Consider the following 27,400-nt stretch of genomic DNA (forward strand, 5'->3'; position numbering starts at 1 on the left):
ATTCCAAGACTGTTGTGGTCACCTCCCAGTGAGAGAAGGTAGCATGAGAGGCTGCCCTAAGCAGCACTGCTGGTTTTCAGGGCCTGATCAAAAGCTGTGCAGCTTTTCCAGAAGGCAGACAGGGAGCACTGTCCCTGCACAGCACAGAGGAACAACCTGGGAAGGGCGGGAAATGCTGGGGAACGCCGGGGGTCGCTGGTTCTGCAGCTCCCAGTCAGTCACAGGACAGCCCCTGAATGGCATGTTTATGTCAGAGTCAGAGAGAAACCCTGAGTCACGGCTGGAGAACTAAGTTAAATTAAAAAATAAAGTTCAGAGCTTCCTACTGAGGGGAAGGAAAACCCCACATGGTAAAAGCAGCAGCCAGAGCCAGCCCAAAGGTTTGCCAGGGACGAGCTTCTGTCGTCATCCCCCCTGCACAGGTGACAAACTCCACAGTGATGGGAGAGCATGGAGATAGGAGAGCAGAGGGAAGGAATGAGCCAAATCTAGGAAGCGTCCTGGCCTGCTGAGCATCTGCAGGAGGGCTTGGAAAAAACGTGGTGTGTTTTGTTCAGAGATCTAAGCTGCTGGCTGGGCTGGGGGAGCACAGGAGAGGGAGAAACAGAGGCTGCAAAATCCACCTTACATGGAACAAACACACAGGACTTGGAGGGGAGGGAGGTCCTTCATGGACACGAGTGCTGCTGGCTGGGAGGCTGCAGGGCTGGCTTTGGGAAATGCATCCAAAGGTTGGAGAGAGGAAAAGCCCCAAAGCCTAAACCCCAAGTGTGACACAGTCTTCCAGCTGCTGTGGAGCTGGAGAGGATCAGTTCCCAGAAACGCTGTAGCGACAACAAATACCTGGTCCTACACAGGGAAGGGTGAATCAGAGCTGCTTTTTAGTGCCACTTGACATCAGTTATACATTCTAGTTCTCATATACACAGATGGATTTCTTTATAAATCGACAATTTACACGTCAAAAAAGTTTACAGTGAAGTTCTTCAGCAAAGATCAGTCCACATGAGGAGGAGCCAGTCTTTCAGGAGCAGGAAGGCACTTGGCCTCTTGAGAGCAAGTCCCCAAGGGAGCCCCTGTGCAGACTCTGCCCGTCCCCTGTCCCTCTCTTCCGTAGGTGTGCAAAATCTGGGCTGTTCCTGCACCGTGGGGCCTCACAGGGTGGTGGAGGGGAGCTTCTTCACCCGCCTCTGTGCCAGGATGGAGGATTCGATGGGCTTCAGCTGAGGGCTTGGCTTGGAGCTGTTCAGTGCCGAGTACGTGGCAGCCATGGCACCCTGGAGAGGGGCACAGAGGAGTCACTCAGGTGCAGGAGAGCTACTTCAGACTCATGGTTTACAAGATGGGACCAGAGCAGCCACATCCACAAGCAAAGCCAGAAGCATCTTTCTTGTTTCATTAAAGAATCTCCCCTTTCTTTCCTCCCAAAAACCCCTGCTTGTCTGTACTGCCTGCCCTGGCTCACACCTCTCCAAACTTCCCTCCTGCTTTCCCACTCCCGATTTTGTACCTTTACAAGCTGAATGTCCTGGTGATTGAGCTGGCTCTGGGGTAAACTGTCCTTCTGGGTTATCCAAGGATGCTGCAGGACCTGCTTGGCTGTGAGACGCTGGTGAGGATCTACATGGAGCATCTTTGATACCAGATCCTACAGGCATCATTTGGAAAGTCAGACTTTAGAAGATTTCATAATTTAAATGCAAAAAACCCACCTGTGTACGCCCCCAGAGTAGGATTTAAATGCAGAGGCCAAGTTTAAAGTCCCCAGACATCAATGTCTTTTTGTATGAAATATGTTTTTGGCAGGCCTGGGGGGTAGAACACAGAGCAAACCCCACATGGGTCAAGCACAAGGTTGGTTTTCCATGCAAATATCACAGCCAGAGCTGAAACAAAGCTGTTGTGAGGGACTTGGGTAGAAGCTGCAGTGCTGGTTTTCTTCTGTTTCTTGTGTGCTCCCTCCCCAGCCTGCTCTATATTTGCCTCACAGCAACCCTAACCCAAACAAGTATCAAACCCTACCTTGGCCATGTCAGAAATAGTGTCCCAATTGCCCCCACTGATGGAGAACTTCCCCCCTCCTATCCGTGTCAGGATCTCTTCTGGAGTGTCACTGGGACCATTTGCAAAGGGAGTGCAGCTGGGGAGAGAGGAGAGAGCCCTGGATTTCCTGAGCCAGGCAGGAGGAGAGGCACAGCTGTCCCCACAGAGCACACTGGGGACAGGGTCACAGCCCTGCCGCTGCCTTACCCTGCCAGCATCGTGTACAGCAGGACCCCCAAGCTCCAGATGTCACAGCCCTCGTCGTAGCCTTGGCGTTTCAGGACCTGAACACAACAAGCAAATGGAAAAAAGTGTTTGATTCCTGTCATTGAGCTCATTTCAGAAGAGGGGCTTGACCTGGGTGCAGTCCATATGCAAAGCTTCCAGAGCTGGACAGAACAGCAAAGTCTGGGACTAAAGTATCAGGATTCAAAATAGATTCATTACTACAAGTGGTATTTCTGTAATTGCCTCTTCCAGGGTGGGATGGCGATGGGAACAGGGCAGACCCACTGTGCCAAGTGGGAGCACAGGTTAGGGGAGGGACAAGGGGACTGCTGAAGGGTCTCAGGTCAGTAAGGTGCTCACCTCGGGTGCCACGAAGTTTGCTGTGTAACAGGGGGTCATGAGGAGCCCGTTCTCAGCCCTGAGCTGCTTGGCAAAGCCAAAGTCACAAATTCGGATGCTCTCAGGGTTCCCTGATTTATCCACGTAGAGGATATTGCTGGGCTTCAGGTCCCTGTGAACCACCTGTGGAGCCAAAAAAGGGCTGTGCTTGTACCCCACATAGATAAAGGTCTGAAAGCTGCCTGAGGTCACTCATCCCCTGCTTTGGCCCCACATCTGCTTTGCCAAGAGGGCAACACCAGCAAGAAATAATTGTCCTGATGGGCAGTGTTACTCCCTGGAGGAGAGGGAGCACAGTGTAATGCCAGGGAGCTTCCAGGGAAACAGTCGTGACCACACTCACCCCTTGGGAATGCAGATACTCCACTGTTTTACAGATCATGTGCAGGACTGAACTGGCTTCTCTCTCTGAGAAAAATTTCTGTCTGAGGATTTTATCCAGCAGCTCCCCTCCCCTCATGAGCTCGGTCACCAGGTACACGTACTTTCCATCATCGTACACCTGCCAAAGAAAACATGGGTGGGGTAACCAAAATGTGCTTCCACAGCTTCCCTTTTGTACTCCCATCACCAGGGAGCAGACAGGGATCAGCAGAGGTGGCTCTGGGGATGCTTCCCCACCCCAGAATCATGGAATATCCCAACCTGGAAGGGACCCACAGGGATTACTGTTCCAGTGCTGTTCAAGAGCTCCTGGAGCTCTGGCAGCCTCGGGGCCGTGCCCATTCCCTGGGGAGCCTGGGCAGTGCCAGCACCCTCTGGGGAAGAGAAACAGCAACACGTGGAGCTGGGCTGCCCCTGCTGGGGCTGAGCTCTGCCCCTGCCAGCCTGCCCTTCCTAAACCAAAGCACGGGGAAGTCTCTCAAGGCACACTCACATCTTTCAGGGTGATGATGTTTGGGTGCTGCCCGTACCGCAGCAGGATCTCAATCTCCTCAGAAGGGTCTCGCTTGCTCTTGTCAATCACCTGCAAGAGTAGGGACACACTGCAGCCACCACGGATGGGGAAGGAGCCAGGATAAAACACATGAGCCGAGTTTGGAGCCCTGCAGAGCTCCTGTGCCGTATCCACTCTGTTCCCTCATCTCTTTAGCTCTAGAAATACTTAAGTTACTTCATCAGTTCTGTCTCCCCAACCCACAAAATTTTATGTCTTTTGTTAAGACCTGATGTAGCCACAGCTTTGCACAGGAAGATGAGATGCTCTCCTCCCTCTGAGGGAGAAGGACACTGCTTCCCTGCTATTCCTAGGGAAGTGCAGGTACCTGCAGAGCAGCACAGAAATTGTGTTTTACATCCTAGATGAGCCTAAAGCTCATCCTGTTCCACCCTCTGCCAGGGGCAGGGCCACCTTCCACTATCCCAGGTTGTTCCATCCAACCTGGCCTTGGACACTTCCAGGGATGGGGCAGCCACAGGTGCTCTGGGCAAAGATGTAACAGGGGAGCTCAGCTGGGAGGGCAGGTCCCGGACCTTGACTGCGTACTCCATGTTGGTGGCCTTGTGGATGCAGCGTTTGCAGACGGAGTAGGAGCCGACGCCGATGGCCTCCTTCAGCACGTACCCATCGCTGAACTGCATGTTCTTGCCGTGCAGCTGCTGCCAGGGCACAAAGGGCAGGTTCAGGGAAGGGTTTGTGCAACATGATGAGTTAACTGCAGCACAGAGAGAGCTGTCAGACTGCCTGCTACATCCCACAGCTTCTCCTCCCGTTGGGGAGCGGGAGGAGAGAACAAGGCAGATATAGGTCAGTGGGCCAATGCTGCCTGCACCAAGCACGGTGCCTTTGCCTTTGGTTGCCCAACCCACAGGCATTACAGACCCCCTGCCAGCACAGACCCACCTGGGGACAGGAAAGCCACAGCCCCACACTGCCCTGACAGCCTGTGCACAATGTGACAGTCAGTGCTGATGAAAGAACAGAAGGCAAGAACTCCAAAGAGAACTGCCTCAGGCTCCAGGTGGTGCAGAGGTTCTGCATCTCCACAGAGCTGTTCCTCTGTCCCCATTCCTTACCTGCACAACTGAATGCAGGGCAGGCTGGGGAGGGTGGACTTTGCCATCCTCCATTAACCCGGTTGCCACGAAACTGAAGCCTCGGAAGAGCTGATGGGCCCCTGCACTCGGGGGCACACCCGGGGAATCTGCAGCAGGAGTTGAGAGACAGCTCGAGAAGGGCCTGAGGAGCAGAAGCCTCCCCCTTGCTCCCAGGAGCTACTGTAATTTATTTCAGACAAGATCCACACCAGCAGCACTGAGTTTACCTCTAACATCCCATCATGGAATTGTCCAGCTTGGAAAAGCCCTCTAAGATCAGCGAGTCCAACAATTCCCCCAGCGCTGCCAATGTCCCCAAGAGCCACGTTCACATGACTTTTAAACCCCTGCAGGGATGGTGGCTCCATCACTGCCCTGGGCAGCCTGTGCCAGGGACTGACAATGCTTTTGGGAGAAGAATTTTCCCTGATATCCAGCCTAAAGCTTCCCTGGGCACAAACCTTATCCTGCTGGTGTCGGATACTCCCTGGTGTGAAGTCACTGGGTGACATCTCATAGGAAGGCTGGGCTTTGCCTCAAGTCATACAAACCTTTTGGTGTCCGTGACGTGAACTCTGTGTCAAAATAAAAGGTGTCATCTGGCTGGCCCACTGCAGGCTTGAAAGGGGGTTTGATTTCCCTGCGGTACAGCTTCTGCAAAACACACAAAACCCAAAAAACAGCTGCAAAAACAGCTTGGAAGTGCTCCCACAGGCACCTTCTCCCAAAGGGTGCAAAGGCTGGTGAGGAATGAGGGCCAGGAAGAGATTTTGTGAAACTGTGTCTTAGCATTTTGCTACAGCTCAGGGAGGTATGAGACAGTTACATGACAGAGTTTTGGTTTTGGAAAGGGTTATTGGAAGGGAAGGGGACAGGGGCTGGTGGCTCTCCCATAGCTGGCTAAGCATCAGGACTGTGCTATTCCTGCTGCCAGAACTGTGTTGCTGGTGCTGAGTGGGGCTGAAATTTGCTCTTTCTGATACTCACGTTCCAGTCGATGGTGGAGTAGAAAGGGTGGCGCTTGATCTCCTCTGCCCCATCTGGCCCAGACCCTGCAAGAGCCACCACGGGTCATGTTGTACTGAACCCCCAACAAAGCCAAGGGGACAGCCAGGGAGGCAGCACAGCCAGGTCTCACAGAGAACCTCAGAAACCAAAAAAAAAAATGGTCTTACCTAATCTGTTGGCTGGATTCCTTTTGAAAAGGGCTCGCAGGAGACTCTGAGCCTCAGCGCTCAGGAACTGTGGCATGCCCAGTTTTGCTCTGGGGAGGAAGTTATGCAATCAGCTGCAGGTTTGAAGAAAACCCACAGGGCATCTGCAGCACCTCCACCCCCAAAATGCACAATCATCTCTCTGGCATTTACACTGCACCCTTTAAACGGATGGCTGATATGGCACCACTTGCCAAATAACGCCACAGAATTTCAAGAGCCCCCACTTGCAACACCCCTACTGTGCAGACAGGAGGGAGAAGCTCTTACTTGAGGATGAGGGTCATGGTCTCCTTACGGTCCTTCCCCTGGAAGGGCAGTGCCCCTGTGAGCATTTCAAACTGGCAGGGAAAGAGAAGAAGGGAGGTCATATCTGAGCAAGGCTCAGGATTGCACAGGTGCCACTGCCCCTTCCTGCTGGTGAGGGGTCCCAAGCCTGGCTCTGACAGGGCTCACAGGCGAGTTCCCAGCCGCAGCTTGGCTCTCGGGCTTTGCCTGGGAACGTGTCCAGCCCAGCGCCTGCTCCTGCCGGAGCCCTGGGATCCCGCAGCTGCCAGACGGTGGCACCAGATCTGCACTGACAGCGAGGGCCCGGCGCTGGGGTGGACACGGACACCCTCACACAGCCCACGGAGAACCCCATGCATCCCACACACCCCACAGCCCCCTCACAGCCTCGAGGGACCAGCGCTCCTGGCTGGAGGCCTGGACAGCCCCTTAGGGCTCTTTGGGGGTGTGGGTCAGGAGGACACACAGAGCCGTGTGTGTGCCCCAGGGCAGGGGCAGCTGGCATTGCCAGTGCCGGGCAGGTACCCACCATGAGCACCCCGTAGGACCACCAGTCGGCGCTGTGCGAGTGGCCCTGGCGATTGACCACCTCCGGAGCCATGTACTCCACGGTCCCACAGAACGAGTAGGCCTTCTTCTCGTGGTCTATGGCCTCCTTACTCAAACCAAAATCTGCACAAGAGAAAGCTGTCAGCACACTGCTCCAAACATTTCCAGCAGCTCTGTAGTGCAGCCCCTTACCTGTGAGTTTGATGTGCCCCTCTTCATCCAAGAGGATGCTACAGCAGGAATGGAAAAACAAGTTGTTACTGTCTATGTAAGGGCTAGTGAGAACAAGCACAGCAAGGGATGGTCTGAGATCATCCTTTGTCTCCCAGAATCCAAAGTTACCTGTCCCTTCTCCCAGTGCTTTAAGCTCCACCACAGAAGTGGGACCAGGAGCAGCTCCCTCCTCTCCACACCCTCGGCTTCACAGCAAACCAAAGGCCCCTGTACAGCCCCAGAGGTTACCTCCCTCTGACCTCCAAATACCCCAGGCAAGGATAACCAAGCTGGAGTGGGCTCTGCAGAGCCCACCTGGTCCCTTCTCCCTTTGAAGGCTCCCAGCTGCCTAAAGCTGGAGCAGAGACTGCCCTGGATCTCTGCTCAGCCTGTGGCACACACAGCTCCTGGCTGGAACCACTGATCCGAGGAGCAGCAGCCTTGGATTGGCACCACCACCTCCCACGTGTCCAGCCCCAGGGCACCCTGCAGCCCCTCTGGAAGGTGGGAGCTGTTCCCTGACTCCAGGCTGGGCTAGATCCAGGGCTGGGATCCTGCCTCAGCTGGCCACACGTACTTCTCTGGCTTGAGGTCCCTGTAGATGATCCCCAGGCTGTGCAAGTGGTCGAGTCCCAGTGCCAGCTCTGCCAGGTAGAACTTCACATCCTCCTCAGTGAACATGACCTGCAGGCAGGGGGAGTAAGCAGAGAGACACTGGGTTACAATGCCAGCAGCTCCCCTGCACCCTTCCACATCCATGTTGCTCCCTCCTGCCCTTTCTAAGTTTTCCAGACTTCACCCACCATTCATGGCTTGGATCAGAATGGACCTTAATGGATCCAGTGCCACCCTGCCATGGCAGGGACACCTCCCACTGTCCCAGGCTGCTCCAGCCCTGTCCAACGTGGCCTTAGGCACTGCCAGGGATCCAGGGGCAGCCACAGCTGCTCTGGGCACCCTGTGCCAGGGCATCACCACCTCAAAGGGAACAATTTTTTCCTTAACTCTAATACTCTAATCCTAAATGACCTTCTTTTCATTCTTGTTCCTTAGGAGATGCTCATCTGAAGCTGTTGCAGGGGTGGATCTGCCACCTGTGCTGCTGTTCTTCTGCTGGAGCACAGGGCTCCCACCACACCCTCTCCTGGTGCCAGCTCTGGACTAGCAGCAGGCTGGAGGCTGTTTCCACCCTCTCAAGGACCACAAGGGTGAGTTACTTCTCCAGGCCATAAGCAGAGATGAGCTGAGCCACAGCAGCCCACCGAGATGCCACAGCATACCCACCTCTTTGGAAAGCCGAGTGAAAAGGTCACCTCCTCTGAGGAAATCCAAGATGAGGTACAGCTTCCCCTCTGTCTGGAATGCTGAAACACAAGCCAGAGCAGGAATCAGAGCCCTGCACTGGGGGAAGGCTCCGTGGTGTTACATTAATCACTTAAATCCCAGCGGCTCCAGCTGGGCACATGCCCTGCATGGTTCCTGGGTCAAATGCAGGTAGGGCTGATGGGGTAAAGGAGATGGCCTGTCCCTGCTGCTGAAATGGGAGCTCCCCACAGCACTCTGGCACTGCAGAAAATCCTCATTTTATGGGGGTCTGGTTCCCTTTCCACCAGTGATACCCTCCTGAAAGGGCCATTTTCCCAGGAGAGGTGCTGGTCACCTTACAGCAACAAAGCTGTCCTTGCCTTCCCCAGAGTCAGAGCATTAATAATGCAATACTCCAGCCCAGCTAGTTAGCTCTGCTTTCTCAGTTTCTCATGGCTCAATGTTTTAATCCCAGGGATTTGATGTTTAAACCTCCACTCCCAGTCCATGCTCAGCTACCCAGTAACCCTAAGCCTAACCCTAGGCAGCCTTGGGCTAAGGCTGGTTCCAAGGAAAAAGCTGTGGTGGAAGCCAAGTTGTGGCAGTTTTGTGTTCCCCTTGGGATGCCTTTTGCAGCTGCAGTGTGCCTGGAGCTCTGGGCTTTATGGTTTGCAGGACCCTAACCCTAGCTAGAACCCTAACCCTAGGCAGTAAAAGCAGCCTTAGCTGGAGCAGGCAGTGGGGCCACAGATCCTTCCAGAAAAGGATTTCTATTCAGGGGATTGTGTTGAAAGGCAGGCAGAGTCTGTTGGAGCTGCAGCCCCTCTCCCAGCACCCTGGGAGCTCCACTCACCATAGTGGAGTTTCACCACAAAGGGATGGTTGACATCAGCCAGGATGTCCCTTTCTATCTTTGTCCTCAGCCGGTCCCGCACTGTGGGAAGAGAGGAACAGCTCAGACACAGAAAAAGGCCCTGGCCAGTGTCCAGCCCCATCCCAGCCTTAAGCACCAAGCTTAAGCTTGAGCCAGGTGTTTCCATCATGATGCTCTTAAACAGATGAAAGAAAAGGAGCATGTTTTGCTAGGATAAAGATGCTTCTCTTTCACCCAGCCCACCCCAGGGCCAGCAGTGACATTTCCCCAGTGCTCTTTAAGTCACAGAGGCTCAGAGCACTGCAGGAGGAGCCTCCTTCCTACCTTTCAGCGTCGCCTTCTTGAGCACTTTCATGGCATAGAGGTGGTTGGTGTCTGGGGGAGTTATTTTTCTCACCAAGAAAACCTGAGGCAGAAAAACATTACATTCACCAAGTACAAAACACTGGCAGCAGGAGCTGGATGCTTTCCAAACTGGCAAACCCCAGAGTGTCCCTAAGAAGCCCAAGCTTTCCCGTGGGGTTTCCAGGGAAGTGCTGTGTGTGGACTCCTCTCACCCCCCAGTTTCATGTTGCACTTCCCTCCTTTCCAGCCTTCCACACATCCTGACTCCTGCAGCTCTTGTGGGGCAGAGGCTGATGCCTGGGAGCTGTTTGCCCAGGCAGCAGCACACAGTCCTGTCCAAGCCCCACTGTCAGCTGGTAACTGACTGACACCAGGCTGATTTAATGTGTCAGCAGATGGTGTGTGAGACCTGGATTATTGAAATAGATAAGAGCTACAGGCTACTTCCTTCCTCCTTCACAGAAGGGAAACTGGACCGTAAACAGGGGCCAAACCAGCCTGGGGCACACAGCAGCAGTTCTGAGAAGGGAGGAACATGCCCAGGAACATTCCTGGGAGTCAGGAAAGTGGGTTTGTTGGGGATGGTTCCTTTCGTCACCAGAATAATTTGCCTGGTATGGCACATAGGAAGAAGTGATCTCACCTTGCCAAAAGAGCCCTGTCCCAGCACCTTCAGGAGCTCAAACTGTGAGGGATCAGCCTTCTCAGAGCCCTCCTTCACATGGTGTGTGATGTTGATTTCCTGCACGACACCTTCCCCCTGAAACAGAGGGCACACGGTTGGCAGGGACTCCTGAGCAAGGGAAAGGAGCCTCTGGGATTATGGAACAAGGACTGCAGCTCCAGACTCACAGGAGCCACATGGGAGAGAACCATAAAGGTTGTCACAGGTATCAGCATCTGCAATCAATAAGTCAGGGTGGTGAGGAGCAGGTAAATACAGAGCCCTTCCTCCCAACCACAGGCGCTGCTTTGAACTGCATTTCAGAGGAGTGCTTGAGAAGCACCTTCCTTTTTGAGGCACTGGTAGCAAAAACAGGAGTGTTTATGCCACTAAAAATCCCACAACACAAAAAATAAGGCACTGTTGTCAAAACAGGGCCAGGGCTGGCAAAAATCAGACATGTTGGAGCCCATCTGCTCAGCAATCTGAGCAACTCTGCAACATAAGTCTTAGTGCATCTTCAGCACATACAGATGATGCTTTAACAGACTCCAGCCTTCAAGAAGATTGAGGGGAAGCCAAGGTCTCTGGCACATGTTTTGTTTAAAACACATTATTTTACTTAAAAAAAATAAAGAAGAAAAAATAGATTTAATCAGCATAAGTAGAATAAACTCACCAAGGGATATGGGCCAGCACAGCCACAGACCCTGAGGTGATGCTGAAACACCTCCTATTCCCAGCAAAACTTTTGGACCCAAAGGACGGCAATTATGTTCAAAAATGCATTAAATTCTGCTGTCCCCAGCCCTGGGGAAGCTGTGGCCAGCAGAGGCTGCAGAAAGCTGGAACTACAATTTATTTTTTTCCCTTGCAGAGTTGGGGAAAAAAACTTACACTTTGTTTTCTAGACCTATTCAGACACTTGGTCTGGAGCCACCTCATCAAAGCAACTTTTAAAGCCAGCCAGAGGCAGGTGCCAGCCCTGCCTGTCCTGCCCGACCCACTCCCACCCTCCAGTGCCCATGGATGTGGTTGCCCACCTGCACCGAGCTCCCTCCCTTCCCCACTCTCAGGCTGGGTTTTTCTCAGTTTAGGAAGTGGCTTTGTTTCCATGGAGGGAGCTCTGCTCTCTCCTGTGCTGCTCAGGCACTTGGGGCAGGGGCACAGGAGCTCCCTGGTGTTATCCTGCCTTTCCCTGGGCTCGCTGATCACAGGCAAGAAAGATCCCATAATCCCTTAAACAACACATTTTTGTGTTCCCAATGATCTCCCAGCTTAAAGCAGCCACTTTGCACTTCTGGGTCCATCTGGAGGCTCAGTCCCTGCAGACAGCTGCTGTGAGGAGCAGCTTCCCACCTCCAGAGCTGGAACAGGAGCCGGCCAAGTTCTGCTCCTCCTGCCAGCTCAGCTCTCCAGGGAGAGAGCCCACAGCAGGGAGAGACCCATTAGGAAGAAATTCTTCCCTGTGAGGGTCCCTGGCAAAGGTGCCCAGAGCAGCTGTGGCTGCCCCTGGATCCCTGGCAATGCCCAAGGCCAGGCTGGGCAGGGCTGGGAGCAGCCTGGGACAGTGGGAGGTGTCCCTGCCGTGGCAGGGGTGGCGCTGGAGGGGCTTTAAGGTCCCCTCCAGCCCAGACCATCCTGTGATCCTCCTACCACAGAAACACTTTGAGAAGCCATTTGGTATCTCGCTGACACAAGGGAGGATTTTCTCTCATGGACTCATCCACCAGCTTGGCATTCAACACTCAGGACTCTTGTGAGGAGTTCCTACAGCCTGGCTGGCAGCACACACAAGTCTCCAGCACAAAAGCACCTGTGTGCCACCAAGGCCAGCTTCTTCCAGAGTCACCACAACAAACTGCCCAGAATGCAGAGAAAGAAAAGCAAACCAGAGTGCCATGAGCATCCATGGGAAGCATCAGGAAAGGAAGCAGAGGGAGGTGGCAGGGAGGTGGCAGCAGGAGGTGGCAGGCATGTGGCAAGGAGGTGGCAGCAGGAGGTGGCAGTGGTACTGACCGGACTGGAGAGCTGGCTGGGGGCAGGCAGCTGCAGCCTGCAGGGCTTGGCTCGCTGCTTCCTGTGCAGCCAGAGCATCAGGAACGCCCACACACGGGGAAATTTGGGGTCCCTCTCCATTGTCCCATCCCGATCAACATCGTCTGGCCCCGGGAGCTGCGGCCCCAGAGCGGGGCTGGGGGCTCTGCCGCAGCAGCAGCAGCAGGAGGGGCTGCAGGAGCTGCAGGAGCTGCAGGAGCTGCAGGAGCTGCAGGTGGCTGCACCGGCAGCGGATGTGCAGTGGGACCAGACCCAGTGACACGGAGGGAGGTTCACGCTCCCCCTCCCCAGCGACAATACTTGTGGTTGTGGCTTTTTTTTTTTTTCAGGTTTGATGTAAAAAAATAATAATCTCACAGCTGGCATTTGGGTTTCCTGGCTCACACACTAATAGAAACCACAGAGAAATCTCCTTAAAGTGATTTCCAGCTAATGCTGCCTGAAATTCACGTCAGGCTGGGAGCTTTGGGTATTTCCACAACAGGGGAAATCGTGAGAAGCCACTTTCTTCTCTAAAACAGAAGAGAAAAACTCACAAGAACCCACTCAGAAGTGTGATGACACCTCGGAGAGCTGCACATCTCTGCTCTCCCACTGGCACAGGGATGAGGGGGCACCCACGATGGGATTCCTCCAGCAGTGTTTGGATTGACATTCAATCCTTCTCTTGCCTTATGCTGCACAAGAGTCCTTGCTCTGGAGTCTGGAGTTATTTATCTGAGAGCCACCCTGAATGTCCATGAGGTGTTTTTAAGGGCATTTCTTGTTTCTGAACCCACCATGGCTCAGATTATGGGCAGGACAGAGCAGAGGTATTTAGAGGGCTTGTTTTGCCTCCTTCCCCCTCCAAACCTGTTCCCCTTTGACCTTTCCATCAGGACAGACAGATGTTTCCTGCAGCAAGACCCCAGAGGGTGGTGGTAAGAAAGAAGCCCCTTGAAATGAGTCAAAAGACACCCACACAAAAGGAAATAGCCCTGTGTCAGCACTGATTTCTGAATTTCTCCAGAGAATGCAGAGGATGGAACCAGAGAGACAAACTATGACTGTCTTGCCCCCTGTGCCCCCGCCACGTGCTCTTTGAGAACTGATAACGAAAGAAACAAATGACTGAACAGCAGAGAGGCAGCTGGGCCCAGCCCCACCACGCTGCCTGCTGAGCTCCAAGGGCTGGGGCAGGTGCCAGAGCATGGAAAAGCACCTGCAGCTGCTGAGCACAGCAGAGCCTGGTTCACACCGACACCTCCTGCCTTCTGACACAGTCCAGGGAGGGAGAAACCCTGTCCACCCTGTGCTGCCCGAGGGAAGCACCCATTCCTCAGCAGCTCCACGTTCTCAGTGTGGGGAGCAGCAAACTCCTGTGCCTGGGCCTGGCAGGAGCTGATAAATCTCATTATGACCCAGACAATTTTTCATGCTGTGTTACCAGCGTGGGAGAGGAGTCTCAGAAAGGCAAGAAAATCTCCCCTGTACATCCACGCAACCAAAAGTGCCCGTCCTGGCTCACTGACAAGATCAGAAAGCCACAGGAGACACAAATGGCAGCACGGAAAGGGGGTTGGTGTGGGGAGGAAGGAGGAGGAGGACGATGAAATCAGGTCCAGGATGTCACGTGAAGAGTGAGCAATAGCTGCTCTCTGCAGCAGCCGTCCCACAGAGCTGAGAGGGGCTGGCAGGGGCGGCAGGCAGGGCAGGAAAGGGTTTGTTTTTCAGAGAGGTCCCTGTGAGCTCTGCTCACACCCTCGTGTGTGGGACAGAATGCAAATGAAATGGATGAGTCTCAGTGAGGTGCCCACTGCAGCTCTCCTACCTTGTCTGCTGAGTCCACCAGGTCTTTCTCTATCCAAGTGATGTCAGACTTTGCCTGTGGGACAATAAACAAACGTCAGCACAGAGGGGCTGTGATTGTCTGCTAAGGTTTTCCCAAAGAACTTGTTCAGCAAGACCAGGTGAGCTGTGCACAGCCACTGGGGTGTCTCACTGGGGGAGCCATCACTTCTGGGATGTGATTCTGAGCCATGAGGTGGCTCCAGGAGAGCAGTTGGTCCCAGTAAATAAATTTATATTGATTGCATTTGATAAACTCAGGGTGACCTAGAGGTGGGACAGGAGATACTGAGAGGGAGAAGAGAAGGAAAAGCAAGCTCTGAGGAAGGGAGTAACTGCGTGAGAACAGTGAGATTGGAGCTAAGAATTAACTGATTTTCAGCTCCAGAAGGACCAAATCAGATTGAGAGGCCCCTGCAGTCGCCTCTTCCCCTTGCTCCTCTGCACTGCTGTGCCCTTGCAGGGGGAGCTGCTGGAGAGGGTGACTGTCCCACTGCTCCAGGAGCAGCAGGGTGACAAGTCTGCCAAAGCCACAGCTGAACCCCTTCCTGAGTGAAAAGTCATCACAAGATCCTCAGCAGATCCCGCTCCAGGATCCCTCCCAGCCACTGGGAAAGCAGCTCCATCCTGGCTCCTTCAGAGCAGCCCCAGCCCTGCCTGCGATGGGGTGGGAGGGCTGGATTCCCACAGATCCCACAGATCCCACAAATCCCACAAATCCCACAGGTCTCTGCAGGTCCAGCCCTCCCTGCTCCTGGGGGCTCCCAGCACCTGCTGCCACCCACAGCCTCCAGAGGCATTTCCCACAGATCCCTGCACTGCTGGGAAGTGAGATTGGCTTCTCCTGGAAAAATAAAAGCCCAGGAAGTTGCTCCAGTCAGAGGAGGAGACAAGTTCTGAACCTCCCTGTGCTGCCTTCGCAGGGCACAGACGGCTGAGTCACCCCACAGCAGGGGCTGGGCACCGATGAACAGGGGGTTTTCCCAAGTTCCAAATACAAGTCCTGTTTTCTACTTTCCCCCTTTTTTTGAGGGAGGATTTTACAAGCCAGAAGCCAAGAGACAGGTTTGTTTTTGCTCGCGTTTTGTCACTTTGCCGGTTGAGACCGTCACATCTAAATGCAAGAAAAAAAAAACCACCCTGCAAAAGCTCGAAACAGATTCTGCTCTTGGCATTTCACTTCCTATTCATCAACAACTAACCAGAAGCTGTTTTAATTTCTGTTGCTTCAACACATGCTCTGGTCCCAAAACACTCCCAAAATCTGGCAGCACCTAGGAAAGACACTTCTTAGAAAGCAGTCATACCCTCCCAAATGCCTTTTCCAAAAGAGTGCTTAATTAAACCTGGATAAGGTCTGGCTCTGCAGGATCAGGAATTCCCTGATTCCTTTTGTCCTGCAGAAGAGACAGAGCCCAGCAGGGCAGGCAGAGCAGGTATTTTATCAGACACTTGCCTCCTGGATCCTTGGCTTGCTGCGGAAGAGGAGCCTCAGCATCTCCAAAGCTTTGGGCTGTTATCCTCCCATCCTTCCCCAGCTGTTCCTGAGCTCGCAGCCCGAGCGGCGCCCGGAGAGGCGCGAGAGCCCCGGTGCCGTGGTTGTGTCACTGGGATGTATTTTAGGAGTTTTACTGAAAGGAAACGGCGGTTTCGTATGGGGAAATGGCTTTGTGTGGCCATGGCTGCACAATGCAGCAGCCAAACGAGAACACTGGGTGGCTTTACGGGTGCTTAGGCATGGAAAGAGCCATCAGCAAATCTCAGCGGGCTTTTCAGGAGGATCAGTGCAGTGCCCCTGTCACACACATGAAAACAGGCTCAGAAACAACAATTTCAGGCACTGCACAAGGCAGCAAGAAGCAACCGAGAGCCTCAGTAGTTTTCTTCCTCAAAATTTCTCTACCCCTGCTCTGGGCAGCACAAATGGTCATGCAGCAGGGATGCTCTCCCTGTAGGATCAGTGGAATTGCAGCTCTCCAGGGAAAGGGCCAGGAGGCAGCAGCAGCTTCTGGATCAGTACAGGAGCAAGGTGGACCTGCTGGGGAAGGCCATGAAGATGTTCCAAGGACTGGAGCCCCTCTGCTCTGCAGCCAGGCTGGGACAGCTGGGGGTGCTCATGTGGGGAAGAGAAGGCTCCAGAGAGAGCTCAGAGCCCCTGCAGGGCCTAAAGGAAAGCTGGGGACAGAGTTTTTAGCAGGGCCTGTTGTGATAGGACAAGGAGTGATGGCTTTATGCTACAGAGGGGAGATTTAGATTAGATATAGGGAAGAAGTGTTTTACAATGAGGCTGGTAAAACCCATGGCTGAAAGCAGCTGGTCTCCTGAGGGAACTGGGAGTGCACATGTGGCTCCCATTTTCATTGCATGGAGCAACAACTTCCCTGTGGAGCAGCAGCTCCTGCTCAGGAGGGAGCTGGGATCAGTGGGAAGCACGAGGGGCTGCAGCTCTGCAGAGGAAGCAAGGCTGGAGTTTGTGGAGAGTAAAGGCTGTTCTGTCTGGAACTTTTTCAAGTGGTGGTTCTCAAAAAGGGGAACAAATAAAGTAAAGAAACCTCCCCACTCACTGCCTGCCCTTCTGCAAAGGCCTTTTTTGGGCAGGGCTGGCCCTCGGCCTCATTTGCAACAAAAGAATTGGCCAGAACCTGGTACTTTTGATTGTACTTCTGTGGTGGATCCTCCTCAGTGTCCTGGGAGCCCCCAGGCTGAGGAATCCTGCAGGATACTGAGCAGAGCCACGGCCCAGGCTGGGAAGGGAAGGGTTCAGCTGGGGGTACCTGTGCCTTGGGGCCACGGACTCTCTTAAAATAAGAGGGAGGTTCTTGGAGCAATCCTAGAGGATCTGCAGGGAGAGAGAGGCTTCCTTAGCCTTTAACTCACTCTCAACAAGGGCATTTGCTGACAGACAAAAGCCTCGGGGACACTGGGGCCCGAGGAGGAAGGGACACCGCAGGGTGGCTTTGAAGGTGGAAGTCCTGCACAAAGTCACTGATACAAACACAGCCCTGGAGCACCAGGGACCTCGGGACTGGAACTTCCCAAGGAGGGGATGAGGACAGGGGCGGATTCCTGGCAGGAGGTTTGCAGGAGGGGAGTACTGAGAGGGAGCAGGGCTGCACGTTTCACCCCACACCATCCCCAAGGACTGTTAATGGTCTCCTGAAAAACAAAACCAACCAAAAATGGGAGAGGGAGGAGAAACCCAGAGGACACAGTCAGGCTCTGCCCAACTGGGGTAACGTGGTGTCTAGAAATCCTCAAATTCTCAAATCATCAAAGCCCTCATGCTCAAACCCTTACGTAGCCAAGGCAGCTGAAGAAGGGAATGACCAGCTCCATCCTGGGATGGAAACATCAGGAGCCTCCCCAGACACGGCTTAAACAAAACTCTGACTCTGGAAACGCTCTGCCATCCTCCTGGGGGCAATTCCTCCCCTCTCACAGAGGCAACCAAATGGTGTAAAATTAACCTGGTGACTCCTGGGAAGGACTCTGCTGCTCCTCCAGTGATCCTGGCTCCCCACAACAAGGGCTACAGGCAAACCCCTAGAGAGGGACCCCTGCCACGGGACAGGCAGTGTCACACCGGCACCCCTCGAGCACATTCCAGCAGGTGGCACTCAGAGCATCTTCAGCGTCCAAAATGTGTTCCTCATTTGACACGGGACGGGGGGAGCCCAAAGGCCATTTCATGAGCACCCACGTCATAAACACCCCCCTGGGAAGATTCAGCACCCCCGAAACAGAGGCAGCTTGGAGATTGCTAAGGGATGAAGGGTTTTCTCAAGCAAAGCCTGAGGCTGAGGAAGGGAGGAGGCAGATGGTGGCTCACACAGCTGAGCCCCTGTCCTTGTGCTTCACAACATCCTTTTTGATCTGCTCAGTTTTTAACCAACTCGTTTCACAGGGAAGCCAAAAAATCTTCTTGATGTCAGAGGGCTCAGGTCGCTGTTGGGAAGGAGAGCAAAGAGGCTCCAGCACAGGCACCCCCTCACACTCCCCAGGCTCCTCCTGCTCCTGGCTCTATCCAGGGCTATGTTGGCAGCAGATACTGAAAGTTTCTTCAAAAAATTAAAAAAAAAAAAAAAAAAATTTCCCCACCCTTTCCACGCACCACAAGCTGCAACTGGCCAGGATCAGCTGACGATGAGCTGTTTGGGCTAAAGATACAAGCTCAGGCAAAAGATGTTCCCAAACTCCAGAGACTCCCCAGTGGCTCCGGTGCTGCTGCAGTTCCAGAGCTGTAAGGGGGGAGCCAGCAGGACTTTGCACCCAGTGAAACGTGACACTGGAGAGGAGAACACCTTTAAGAGCCAGGAGATAAGGAATTACTCAGTTCTGCAGCTTCTACAGAGCAAATCAGCCTCCGGTGAAAAGAGCAGAGGATGCAGCCTCCCCTTCCTGCAGCCCTGCACACACCTCCCAGCAGGGAGGGAAGCTCTGCTCAGCAAATTCCAACCAGCTCGGGCTTTGAAGGTGGTGAAACCAGGAGACCCCGTCCCAGGCTGTTCCAAATGCAGAATCCCACTCTGAGGAACCAGCAGTAAACACCACCTTGCATGGGGCACTTCTGCTACTTTCAATAGAAAAGCTGCAAACTCTTTCTAGCTGAATTATAAAATACAACATTGGTTTCACAACAAGAACCAAGAATTGTTTGCTGCCCTTGGAGTAATCGTGGGATGTGGAAACTATTCTGTATTGCAGGAACGCTGGAATTCCACACTCCTCCCACAGCACACAGGCTGCCCTCCCCTTGCAAGGCACACAGAAAGTGTCTCAGGTCCTGGAAAAGCCTCTGCCTGCTACCTGCCGGGGTTGGTCTGTGCAGGCAGGGAGAACCCAGCTCTCTCCTGCCCTCTGGGAAGGTCAGACGTGCTGAGAGAAAGGGATTGTCACATTTTGGGGATGGCTGTGAACTGCAGCAGGGTTAAAAGCAAAACCAACCCTGTCCAAAACACGCCCCGAGCTGTGCGTTACCAACACCCCAGTGAGAGTGCACAGGATGAGTGTCTGCTGGAGCAAAGCTCTGGTTTATCATTGAATGTCTATAAAACCATGGATGCAGCCACCCCCTCCATGGCTCAGCTGCTCCGTGTGCCAGGGACAGGACCATAACATGGACATCACATCCATCCCAAACATGGGGATCACATCCATCCCCTCCCCAAACATGGGGATCACATCCATCCCCTTCCCAAACATGGGGATCACATCCATCCCCTTCCCAAACATCACACCACAGGGATTGCAGCCACCCCCACACTGGGAATACCATGTTTTGTCCTGTTCCCCTCAGATGCTATTTTAATGAGCTTTTTTCTCCTCACTCTGTCCCTGTGGAGGCCCCAGGGGTCCCCTCCTGGACCCCAAAGATGACCACTGACCCCAGTGCAGGTGCAGAGCCATCACCTCCCCCCTGACAGCAGTCCTGGCACATTCCCAATCCATATCCAGCCTCTCATGTCCAGTGAAATCCACCTGGCTGACAGCGAGGGGATCAGTTCAGCCACATCTCAGGGGCACAGAGTGTCCTCAGCCCGCTCAGCGTTCCCAGAGCAGCTCTGCCCACCCGGGCCTTCCAGCACAAACAGGGTTAAACCCCCTCCTTTCCTCCTTCCCCAAAGGGGTGGCGTTTCCCAGCCCTGCTCTCCAGAGCTGGCAAGGGAAGGACCTGGATTTCACATTGCAGTTGGGAAACCCTTCCTGCCTCAGAGCTGCAATGAGAGCAGCAGGAGCTGCTGCAATGCCTCTGTTCCCACTGCTGGGAGGCTGCCCCAGGCACACACGGAGGGGATTTCCTAAGGGAGAAGGAAAAGGGCTCCAGGCAAGGCAGGAATTCTTAGATAGCTGGGACTCCCCTCCCGGATGGTCCCCACCCTGTGGCAGGCCTGGCAGGCAGCACAGTGCAACCAGAGGGAAAACAGCAGCTTCACCTGGAGCTAGGCAAGGAATTTACTGCTCGTGTCCAAGGCAGGCTTCACTTCCAAATAAAGCTGGGACTGGTGAAGCCGCAGGAGCTTCAGGCAGATCTGCCTGTGTGTGCAGGGAGAATCCCAGTCAGCATCTTGGCCAGCCAGGGGGCCCAGCAAACCCAGCCAAGGGCACTCCAAGCTTCCAATTGCTGGGGTGGATGACGCAGTGACTCAAACCCAAACTCTGCCCCCTTCAAAAATCAAATATTAATGGCTTCTTTGGGGTCCTCTCCCGTGCCAGCCCTCACCACTGTCCCCTCCAAGTACAACACACAGTAACAGATTTTCAGGGATTTATTTTCCTTCAGTACTAGAGGCTTTCTGGAGACAGAACATGAGGCAGCTTCTATGAACTCACCAGGGGGATGGAAATGGCAGAGAAGAAACTGGAGTGTTTTGGATGGGTCGGGGACCTTGTGGGAGGGCTGCTGGAGCAGACTCTGCTACATTCCTCGTGTGCAAGTCCTGTAAGCTGACCCCTCTTCAATTATCCATTAGAGTCTGCAGCTCATCAGAGACTCTGCTCCTCAAACAGGCATTTATTTGTGTTTTCTAAGAGCTCAGAAGCTGCTGTTCGCCATAGCCCAGCCCTGCCAAGGACACAGAGCAAAGGCTCTGCCAGGAACAGGCCAGGCAGCTGTCAGGCACTGCTGGAGCTACAAACCCACTCAATTCCTTCAGCTGACAAGGCAGAGCAGCCAGTTTGAACTCAGAGCTTTACCAGTGACAGGCTGGAAAAGCCAAATGTTAAGAGTGGCCACAGCTGCTGCCAGTCCCTGCAGCGTCAGGGAAATTTCCAGGCAGCACCACAGCACACTGGAGATGTTCTGGATGTTCTGCTCCCACGTCCTGCCCAGCCACAGGGCCAGTGTGGCCAGAACCCTGCTGGCTGGGAGCCCCAAGAGAGGGGCAGTGGGCTGAGAGGGGATGTGCTGAGGTACCTGCCCGTTCCCACAGCTCCACAGCTTTCCAGGTCCTGCAGGAGCCAGCAGCAGCTGTGCAAACACGCACAGAGCAGAGCACTCACTTGTTTGTTTGGAAACCCTTCACGTTAAGAGGCTGAGATTAGTGGTGTCCAGCACTGACCAGGACCACACCACTGGATGTTGGTCCTGTCCTGCTCTCAGCCTGGAGCTCGAGGGCAGTGCTGGCCTGAGAGCCCTTCCTCACCTGGACCCTCACAGGCCAGGCTGGACAGGGCCTGGAACAAGCTGGGATAATGGAAGGTGTCCCTGCCCAGGGTTCCTTCATGCAGGGTAGGACCTGTCTGCAAGCTTTATCTGGTCAGGATAAACCAACAGGAGCTGCACAGACCTGGGGAAAAGCCTCATTTCTCCCTGTGCTGCACTGCCCCAGCCAGGCTCAGCCTGGAGCAGCTCCTGCCTGGTGCCTGTGGCACAGCACAGCTCTCATCCAGTCCCAAAGGTCCCTTTTATGGTGCAGAGCTGGGAGAGCTCAGCTCTTCCTTCCCCAGCTCTCCCTGTGCTCTGTGATTATCCCCCCTGAACAAGCTGATCAGCACCCTCAGCCCATTCCCCAGAGAGAGTGTGGGCACACTCAGCACTGCAGCTCCACTCCTCTGCTTTTCATGATGAAGTGATTTTACTAATTGGGTGCTGTACTTCCATGTACAATTCCTCATGCTTGGCACCTTCAGGGAGCACAGGCTCACCCCTCAGCCAAGCTGGCTGCAGAGCAGGCTGAAAAACCCCAGTTATGAGAGGTTCCATTTTCCCACTGAATTCAGCTGCTCCCCAGCTGAACAAGGACCAATTTCACCCAACCTGGCAATTAAAATTTGGAGAACACAGGGGAGAATGAGCTTCTGTACCCAGAGAGGCTTTTAATCACCGCCACCAAAGAGGATGAGAAAAAAATCCATCCTTGTACCCATCCTGCACTGGATCAGCAGCCTGGTGTTAGGGATATGGCCATGATTAACCCTGTTTTCAGTGCAAATTCAAAACAGCCCCATCCCATCCACTGTGAGCACTGACTCTTCCCCAGCCCTAACCAGCACAGGGATCTTGCAGACATTCCCCAGGTAAACACTGAGGAATGGGGCCTGCAGGGACCTGGGTACCACAACTGCTCTTGAAAGGTAGAAAACACAAGAGCTTGTGAAAAGCACCAGCTGTTCTTGCTAGGAAGCTGAGCTGGAGCTACAAAAGCAGCAAGGAAGTACCAGAACAGGGCCAGCCTGGCCCAAACCATGCCCTTGGTACCTCTGCAGTGACCACCTGGAGTTTCGGCTGCGATGGCCACGGAGGTTCACACTCCATCAATCTCACAGCACCAACTGTGAGCTTCCTGACTCTTTTGAGGAACTCTTGGATTTCCTCCCTTTCAGAGAGCCTTTGGTTGTGGCCCAGGCACACAAGGGCCGTGCTTTGGCAGCGTCCTGCTGGCAGGGCCGGGAGGGACAGGGCTGCAGCGTGGGCGTGGAGCAATCGCCGCTGTCGTCGCTTCAGGATATTTTTAGCAGAGATCACAGAATGAGCTGCAAAAGGATAGCACAAACCTGGAAAAAAGGTGCCTCTTCCCCTTGCAGCTCTCCACACACAGCACAGAAGGGTGTGGGAGGGAGCCTGAGCAACCTTCAATGTGAGAATAGTCACCTCGGATGGCGACGGCCACTGCGTAAAGCCAGAGCCAGGGGCTGCTGCTGCTGTCTACCCACAGAAAGAACTGAAACACACAGATATGCTGGGTGCTCCCCCATCTGCAGCATCTCAGGGCACAGCTTGCCCTCAAGCTGAAGGTATGTGTTTACAGGAGGGATTTCATTTGTGCTGGTAGCAAACATACCTTGTACAAACTTGGAAAACGCCACCGCGGTTATTTCAGGAGCACGCAGCAGAGCTTTGGGTGCTCAAAAGTTACCCAAAATGGGATTGTCAGACACTGCTCACAGGCATTTTGGCCACAGGGCCTCAGGAAAGTGGAAAGCAGGACACCTACAGCAGCACAGGGCTCCTGAGGCTTCCCTGCTCTGGGATGTTGGGAACTTGCCCTCTGCTCTGCTCCGGCTTGGACTGCACATCCATGACCCACAGAGCAGCAAAGGGAACCTCAAGTGCTTTTTGGCTTCTATCTCATGATCTTTCTGTGGAATAGCACCTACAGATGGAATCAGCCAGGGTTTCTCGCAGTGATGTCCTTCAAAGAGAAAAAAATCCTGAACGATTTTTAAAGCAACATCCATCAGCAGCATTTAGGGAAGGGCAGTTTAGCCAAGTGTTTGAAGATGAAAGAGGCAAAGTCTCAAACCTTAAAAACCCAGCTGGAATCCAGCCAGAAGACACAAGATTCCTTTCTCCCCATGCCAGAAATGCAGCCACAGTGAAGAGTTGTAAACCCACTGCTCTCAGGGGAGGGAAGTGCAAGTTCCATTGACCTGAATTCATCTGACCCAAAGATTTCTTTGCAAGCCACTGAAGAAGTGCCAGGCCAGCTCCAGAGTGGAACAGAGGCAGAACAGGTAGGAGAGATGCACTGGCACTGTTAGAAATCCACAAACATCCCAGGGAAAAAAAACTGGCTGAAATGTAGACAACTGGGGTTTAGGTTTAAATATCTTTTACTAAAAATACAACGTAACCAGCTGGAAAAACAACACAGCAAGCCCCCAGAGCCTTCGGCAGGGCTGATGATTCAGAGAGAAGCTGCCACAGGGCCCTGGCTGAGGGCACAGAGCTCCTGACAGCCCGCTCGGGAAGGCTGCCCAGGGCAAATCCAAAGTGTTGTGTCATTCTCCACGATCAGAGCGTGGCTGGGTCACAAAAGGAAATCCTGAAGGGATTATGATTTCACGGTACTGACATGGCTCTTCTGCTCTGCAGTGAGTGCAGGACACAGGCATGGGCACAAGCAGGAGACACCACAGGGACAGCATGGTGCTGGTCCTGCACCTGGGGAGGGCTCTCGGCACACAAATCAACTCCTTCCACACCACGCTGTTCACGTGTGGAGCAGGGTGAGCTTGAGGTGTATCAGGAGGGAGTAGCAGGTTCAGATCCCTGCCCAAAACACAGGAGACAGCAGCCCAGGTCTTTCTGTCCTTCCCAGCTGGTGCTAACAGGGATGCAGAGGGCAGCTTGGCAGAAGTGGAGCTTCTCCCAGCCCCACCGAGGCAAGAGAATAAACAGATACCAGACACTCAGCAAGGGCAGCTGTGCCAAAACCATCAAATACTCTTGTACTGCTCATCCCAGCTGGCAGGATCACACCACAGAGAAAGGCATAAACACAGCACCGAAACACCCCAGGGCTTCTCACTTCTCACCCTCGGCTGTAGCCCCACTCCAGCTCCCAGTGCTCCCAGGTGGCCCTCCTGAAAACCTTCCAGGCATGTTTGGATGACCAAGGGGACAGGAAGACAGGGGTTTATCTTCTCCCTTCCCTGTCTCCAGTCCCTTGCACTCCCACGTGCACTCCTGCAGATCTACAGAGCAGCAGCTTGACAGGGTTTAAAAATAACCATCCCCATCCTGCTCCCGAGTCAGCTCACACCCCCCACGCTCAGAGGGACCTGCAGAGGTCACCTGGGGCATTTTTTACCTGGGATGGAGGATTCCCACCTTCTTCTGGAGCTGGCTGCCCGTTCTGCAAAGCAAGAGAACCTGCTGTTAGCACATGCTAGGCATGGGATTGCTCCTCATGTCCCTCACAAAAGCTGGTGGCTTTGGGAGCCCCTCACAGGGCAGGGTGGCACTTTGGACATGGTACAAGGTGGTTGAACATTTCTCCATACACCGGACTTTTGTCTTTTAACTTGTTTAAAAGAAAGTCTCATGCCCAGAGGGTCTCTCCACATTTCCCCCAAATGAAATTGGGGCTCTTTATCCACCCAGTGTTGCTCGTGGGGCAAACAAACAGCACCAGGGAGGATCCCTGGGCTTGTCGGTGCCGATTCCCACCCCAGAGAGCTGCAGAGCTGCTCCATCCCACCCCTCCTGCACCGCTGCTCAGCATTGCTGGCAGGAGCACAGCCCAAGAGTTAACAGCCACCGTGCCATTGTGCCACCAGCTTTCACTGGGGCGTTTGTCGGTTATTTATTACCCTATCGCAGCTGATAGCTGCAGGAAATCTGCCCCGCCCGGCTGGCTGCAGCTCCAGCCCCGCGCAAAGTCACAGCAGGGACCCGAGCCACCCGAGTGGCACCGGCCCGGGTCACAGCAGGGACCCGAGCCACCCGAGTGGCACCGGCCCGGGTCGGCCCGGGCTGGGCCGGGATCGGGTTCAGAGGCACCGGCAGCGCCGGGGGAGGCCGGGCGAGCAAAGAGGGTGGGATTTCACTGAGACACAGATACCCAGAGCAGGATAAGCACGTACAGGAGGCTTTCTGCAGACTGTGGAGAAAAACAAGGGCAAGAAGACTTTGCTTTGACATCTGTTTGCACTGCAGTCTCAGGCTCCAAAAATCATGGCATTCCTCTTCTCCTCAAAGAACAAGGGCAGTTTATTCCTTCCCTTCTAGAAGTTATGGGCCAAGTGAAGAGTTGCACTGCCATTGGATTCAAGTCTCAGACCCTCAGGGGAATGGCTGGGTTCTAGAGCCTTTCAGGAACTGACAGAAACGAAGCCAACTCCCTCCCTGGAGCAGCAAGGATCCATTGAGATGATCAACCTGACTTCTTCCTCAGGTCTCCACTATACTGAAACATTTATTTACATCTGTATGGACCCGACCTGAGCTCCACAACTCACCATAGTCCCAATTTAACTTCAAGGTCAAGAGTGGTTTCAGCCAAGGACTGAAACAGGCCCCAGCAGCTCCATGCAGAAGTTCTCCCAGAGGAATGCTGCCCTGCTGTTTACACGGAGCCCTCGGTGCCATTAGCACGGAGAATAGCTGAGCAGTGAAGTAAGAATTTGTGTTTATGAACAGCCCCCACAAAGCAGGGGGAGCCACAGCACCAAGATAACCAGACTTGGAAAGAGGCTGATGTTTACTGGCTCAGCTGTCACCCATCCACTGCTCATAACTGGCTGCTAATCCAAACCACAGCTAGGGGAGGGCTGGTTTTCTCTCAAACAGCTCAAGAAGCAGAATTTATGTGCTGGACTGAGGGAAACAGTGCCTGGCTCTTGGTGTGGAGAGCAGATCCACAAGGCACGTGTCAGGAGAGGGGTGAGTGGACGCAGGGGGTGTCCAACCTCTCTGCTTCAAGGGTGAGCTGGGAGACACAAGGTGGTACCTCCAGAGCCACCAGAATTTCGAGGGCTCAGTTTTATCGGCTCTCTGAAAAGGAAAACTTGTCCTACTGCTGCTGACAGAAACCCATCCTACCTGGGATGGAAGGGATGGGCAAAGAAAGAGAGCAGTGTCCATGCCAGGGAGGCTTCCTGGGCATGCAGCTCCCTGCTCTGAGAGGGATGAAGCTCCTGATGAAATGGTTCTTTCTCAGGCTGACAGAAGTCAGATGTGTGAGCAGAGAATTGCAGTGTTTAGAGCCAAGTGCTCTCCTTCCACCCCAGAGCAAAAGCAGTCCTTATTCCCTCATATGGAATTGGAGGGCCATTTGTGTATGTTCCAGATGGAAACAGCTCCAGCCTCATCACCTCCCGAGATAAAATACGGCCACTCAGCACGCCATGAGCAGGGCTGAAATAGTTTGTGGGTTTCTTGGGTTGACATTTGCCTCTTTAAAATGCTTTATTTCTGCCCTGCCCCTGCACACCACACACAGGGGGGAGCAGGTGCAGCTGCCCTCCCACAGCACTCTGGGGCTGCAGAGGAGCCTCCCAAATGTCCTGCTCCCAGAGAACTCCCAAGGTCTCCCTCCCGCAGCAACCAGGCAACATCTGTGGCAGGAGGGAGGCCCAGCTCCTCCCTGGGGTGCCCGGGGCAGTGGGGAGCTCAGCCAGGCTGTGTCAGAGCAGGGCTGGGGCTGCTGATGAGGCAGCCACAGAGCCTCACCGGGAGCCGCAGGCTGTCCTTGCACTGCCCTGCTCGGGGGCGAGCGGAAAAGGGGATTAGAGCTCTAATCTGATGGGCACGTGGAGCAGCAGCCCGGCAGCCAGGGCACCTCTGGACCCCTCCAGCTGCCCCAGAGCTGACACAAACCCCTCCTGAGCACACCCCGGGCGAGTTTCCTTAATAGCACACAGAAAAGTATCCTGGAAAACAAGTGTGCTCAGTTACGCAACTGCCAGCCTGGCTGAACTTGGGAGATATTTATCTTAGGACATCTTGCGCTTTAAATCCTTTTAATTCCACGTAATCCGCAGCACAGGGAGCAATTTCCAGAGCAGGCCAGTGTGCTCTAATGTGAAACCAGGACGAGGTGCATCCTGGCAGGGCCATAGGGACGGGGCCCAGTCCTGCTCTGTGGTCACACCACCAGCTCAGGGCATCCCAGGTTATGGACAGCTCTGCCT

General features: G+C 54.0%; 1 protein-coding gene across 3 annotated transcripts in view; it reads right to left on the reverse strand.

Annotated features, from left to right (window-relative positions):
- Window positions 1–859: 859 nt before the first annotated feature.
- Window positions 860–27,400, reverse strand: part of RPS6KA1 (ribosomal protein S6 kinase A1) — a 30,080-nt gene continuing 3,539 nt past the window's right edge. Inside the window, exons 2-23 of one of the 3 annotated variants that reach the window (XM_071453122.1) lie at window positions 24,577–24,621; window positions 14,028–14,081; window positions 10,139–10,255; window positions 9,475–9,556; window positions 9,130–9,210; window positions 8,256–8,335; window positions 7,549–7,655; window positions 6,951–6,988; window positions 6,739–6,881; window positions 6,192–6,262; window positions 5,883–5,971; window positions 5,695–5,759; window positions 5,259–5,361; window positions 4,687–4,814; window positions 4,144–4,269; window positions 3,548–3,637; window positions 3,014–3,172; window positions 2,632–2,793; window positions 2,251–2,327; window positions 2,023–2,140; window positions 1,511–1,648; window positions 860–1,277 (exon numbers count right to left, since the gene is read on the reverse strand). In XM_071453122.1, coding sequence (XP_071309223.1) covers window positions 1,155–1,277; window positions 1,511–1,648; window positions 2,023–2,140; window positions 2,251–2,327; window positions 2,632–2,793; window positions 3,014–3,172; window positions 3,548–3,637; window positions 4,144–4,269; window positions 4,687–4,814; window positions 5,259–5,361; window positions 5,695–5,759; window positions 5,883–5,971; window positions 6,192–6,262; window positions 6,739–6,881; window positions 6,951–6,988; window positions 7,549–7,655; window positions 8,256–8,335; window positions 9,130–9,210; window positions 9,475–9,556; window positions 10,139–10,255; window positions 14,028–14,081; window positions 24,577–24,621 — 2,196 coding nt within the window. In that variant the 3' untranslated portion in view covers window positions 860–1,154. Of the gene's footprint in view, window positions 1,278–1,510; window positions 1,649–2,022; window positions 2,141–2,250; window positions 2,328–2,631; window positions 2,794–3,013; window positions 3,173–3,547; window positions 3,638–4,143; window positions 4,270–4,686; window positions 4,815–5,258; window positions 5,362–5,694; window positions 5,760–5,882; window positions 5,972–6,191; window positions 6,263–6,738; window positions 6,882–6,950; window positions 6,989–7,548; window positions 7,656–8,255; window positions 8,336–9,129; window positions 9,211–9,474; window positions 9,557–10,138; window positions 10,256–12,178; window positions 12,352–14,027; window positions 14,082–15,500; window positions 15,635–24,576; window positions 24,622–27,400 lie in introns of those variants that run through there. The other 2 variants (XM_071453124.1, XM_071453123.1) reach the window with 2 other exon arrangements.

Source organism: Agelaius tricolor, unplaced genomic scaffold (assembly GCF_023055355.1).
Source record: "Agelaius tricolor isolate 1412-34295 unplaced genomic scaffold, bAgeTri1.0.p SCAF_36, whole genome shotgun sequence".
Classification (NCBI taxonomy): domain Eukaryota; kingdom Metazoa; phylum Chordata; class Aves; order Passeriformes; family Icteridae; genus Agelaius; species Agelaius tricolor.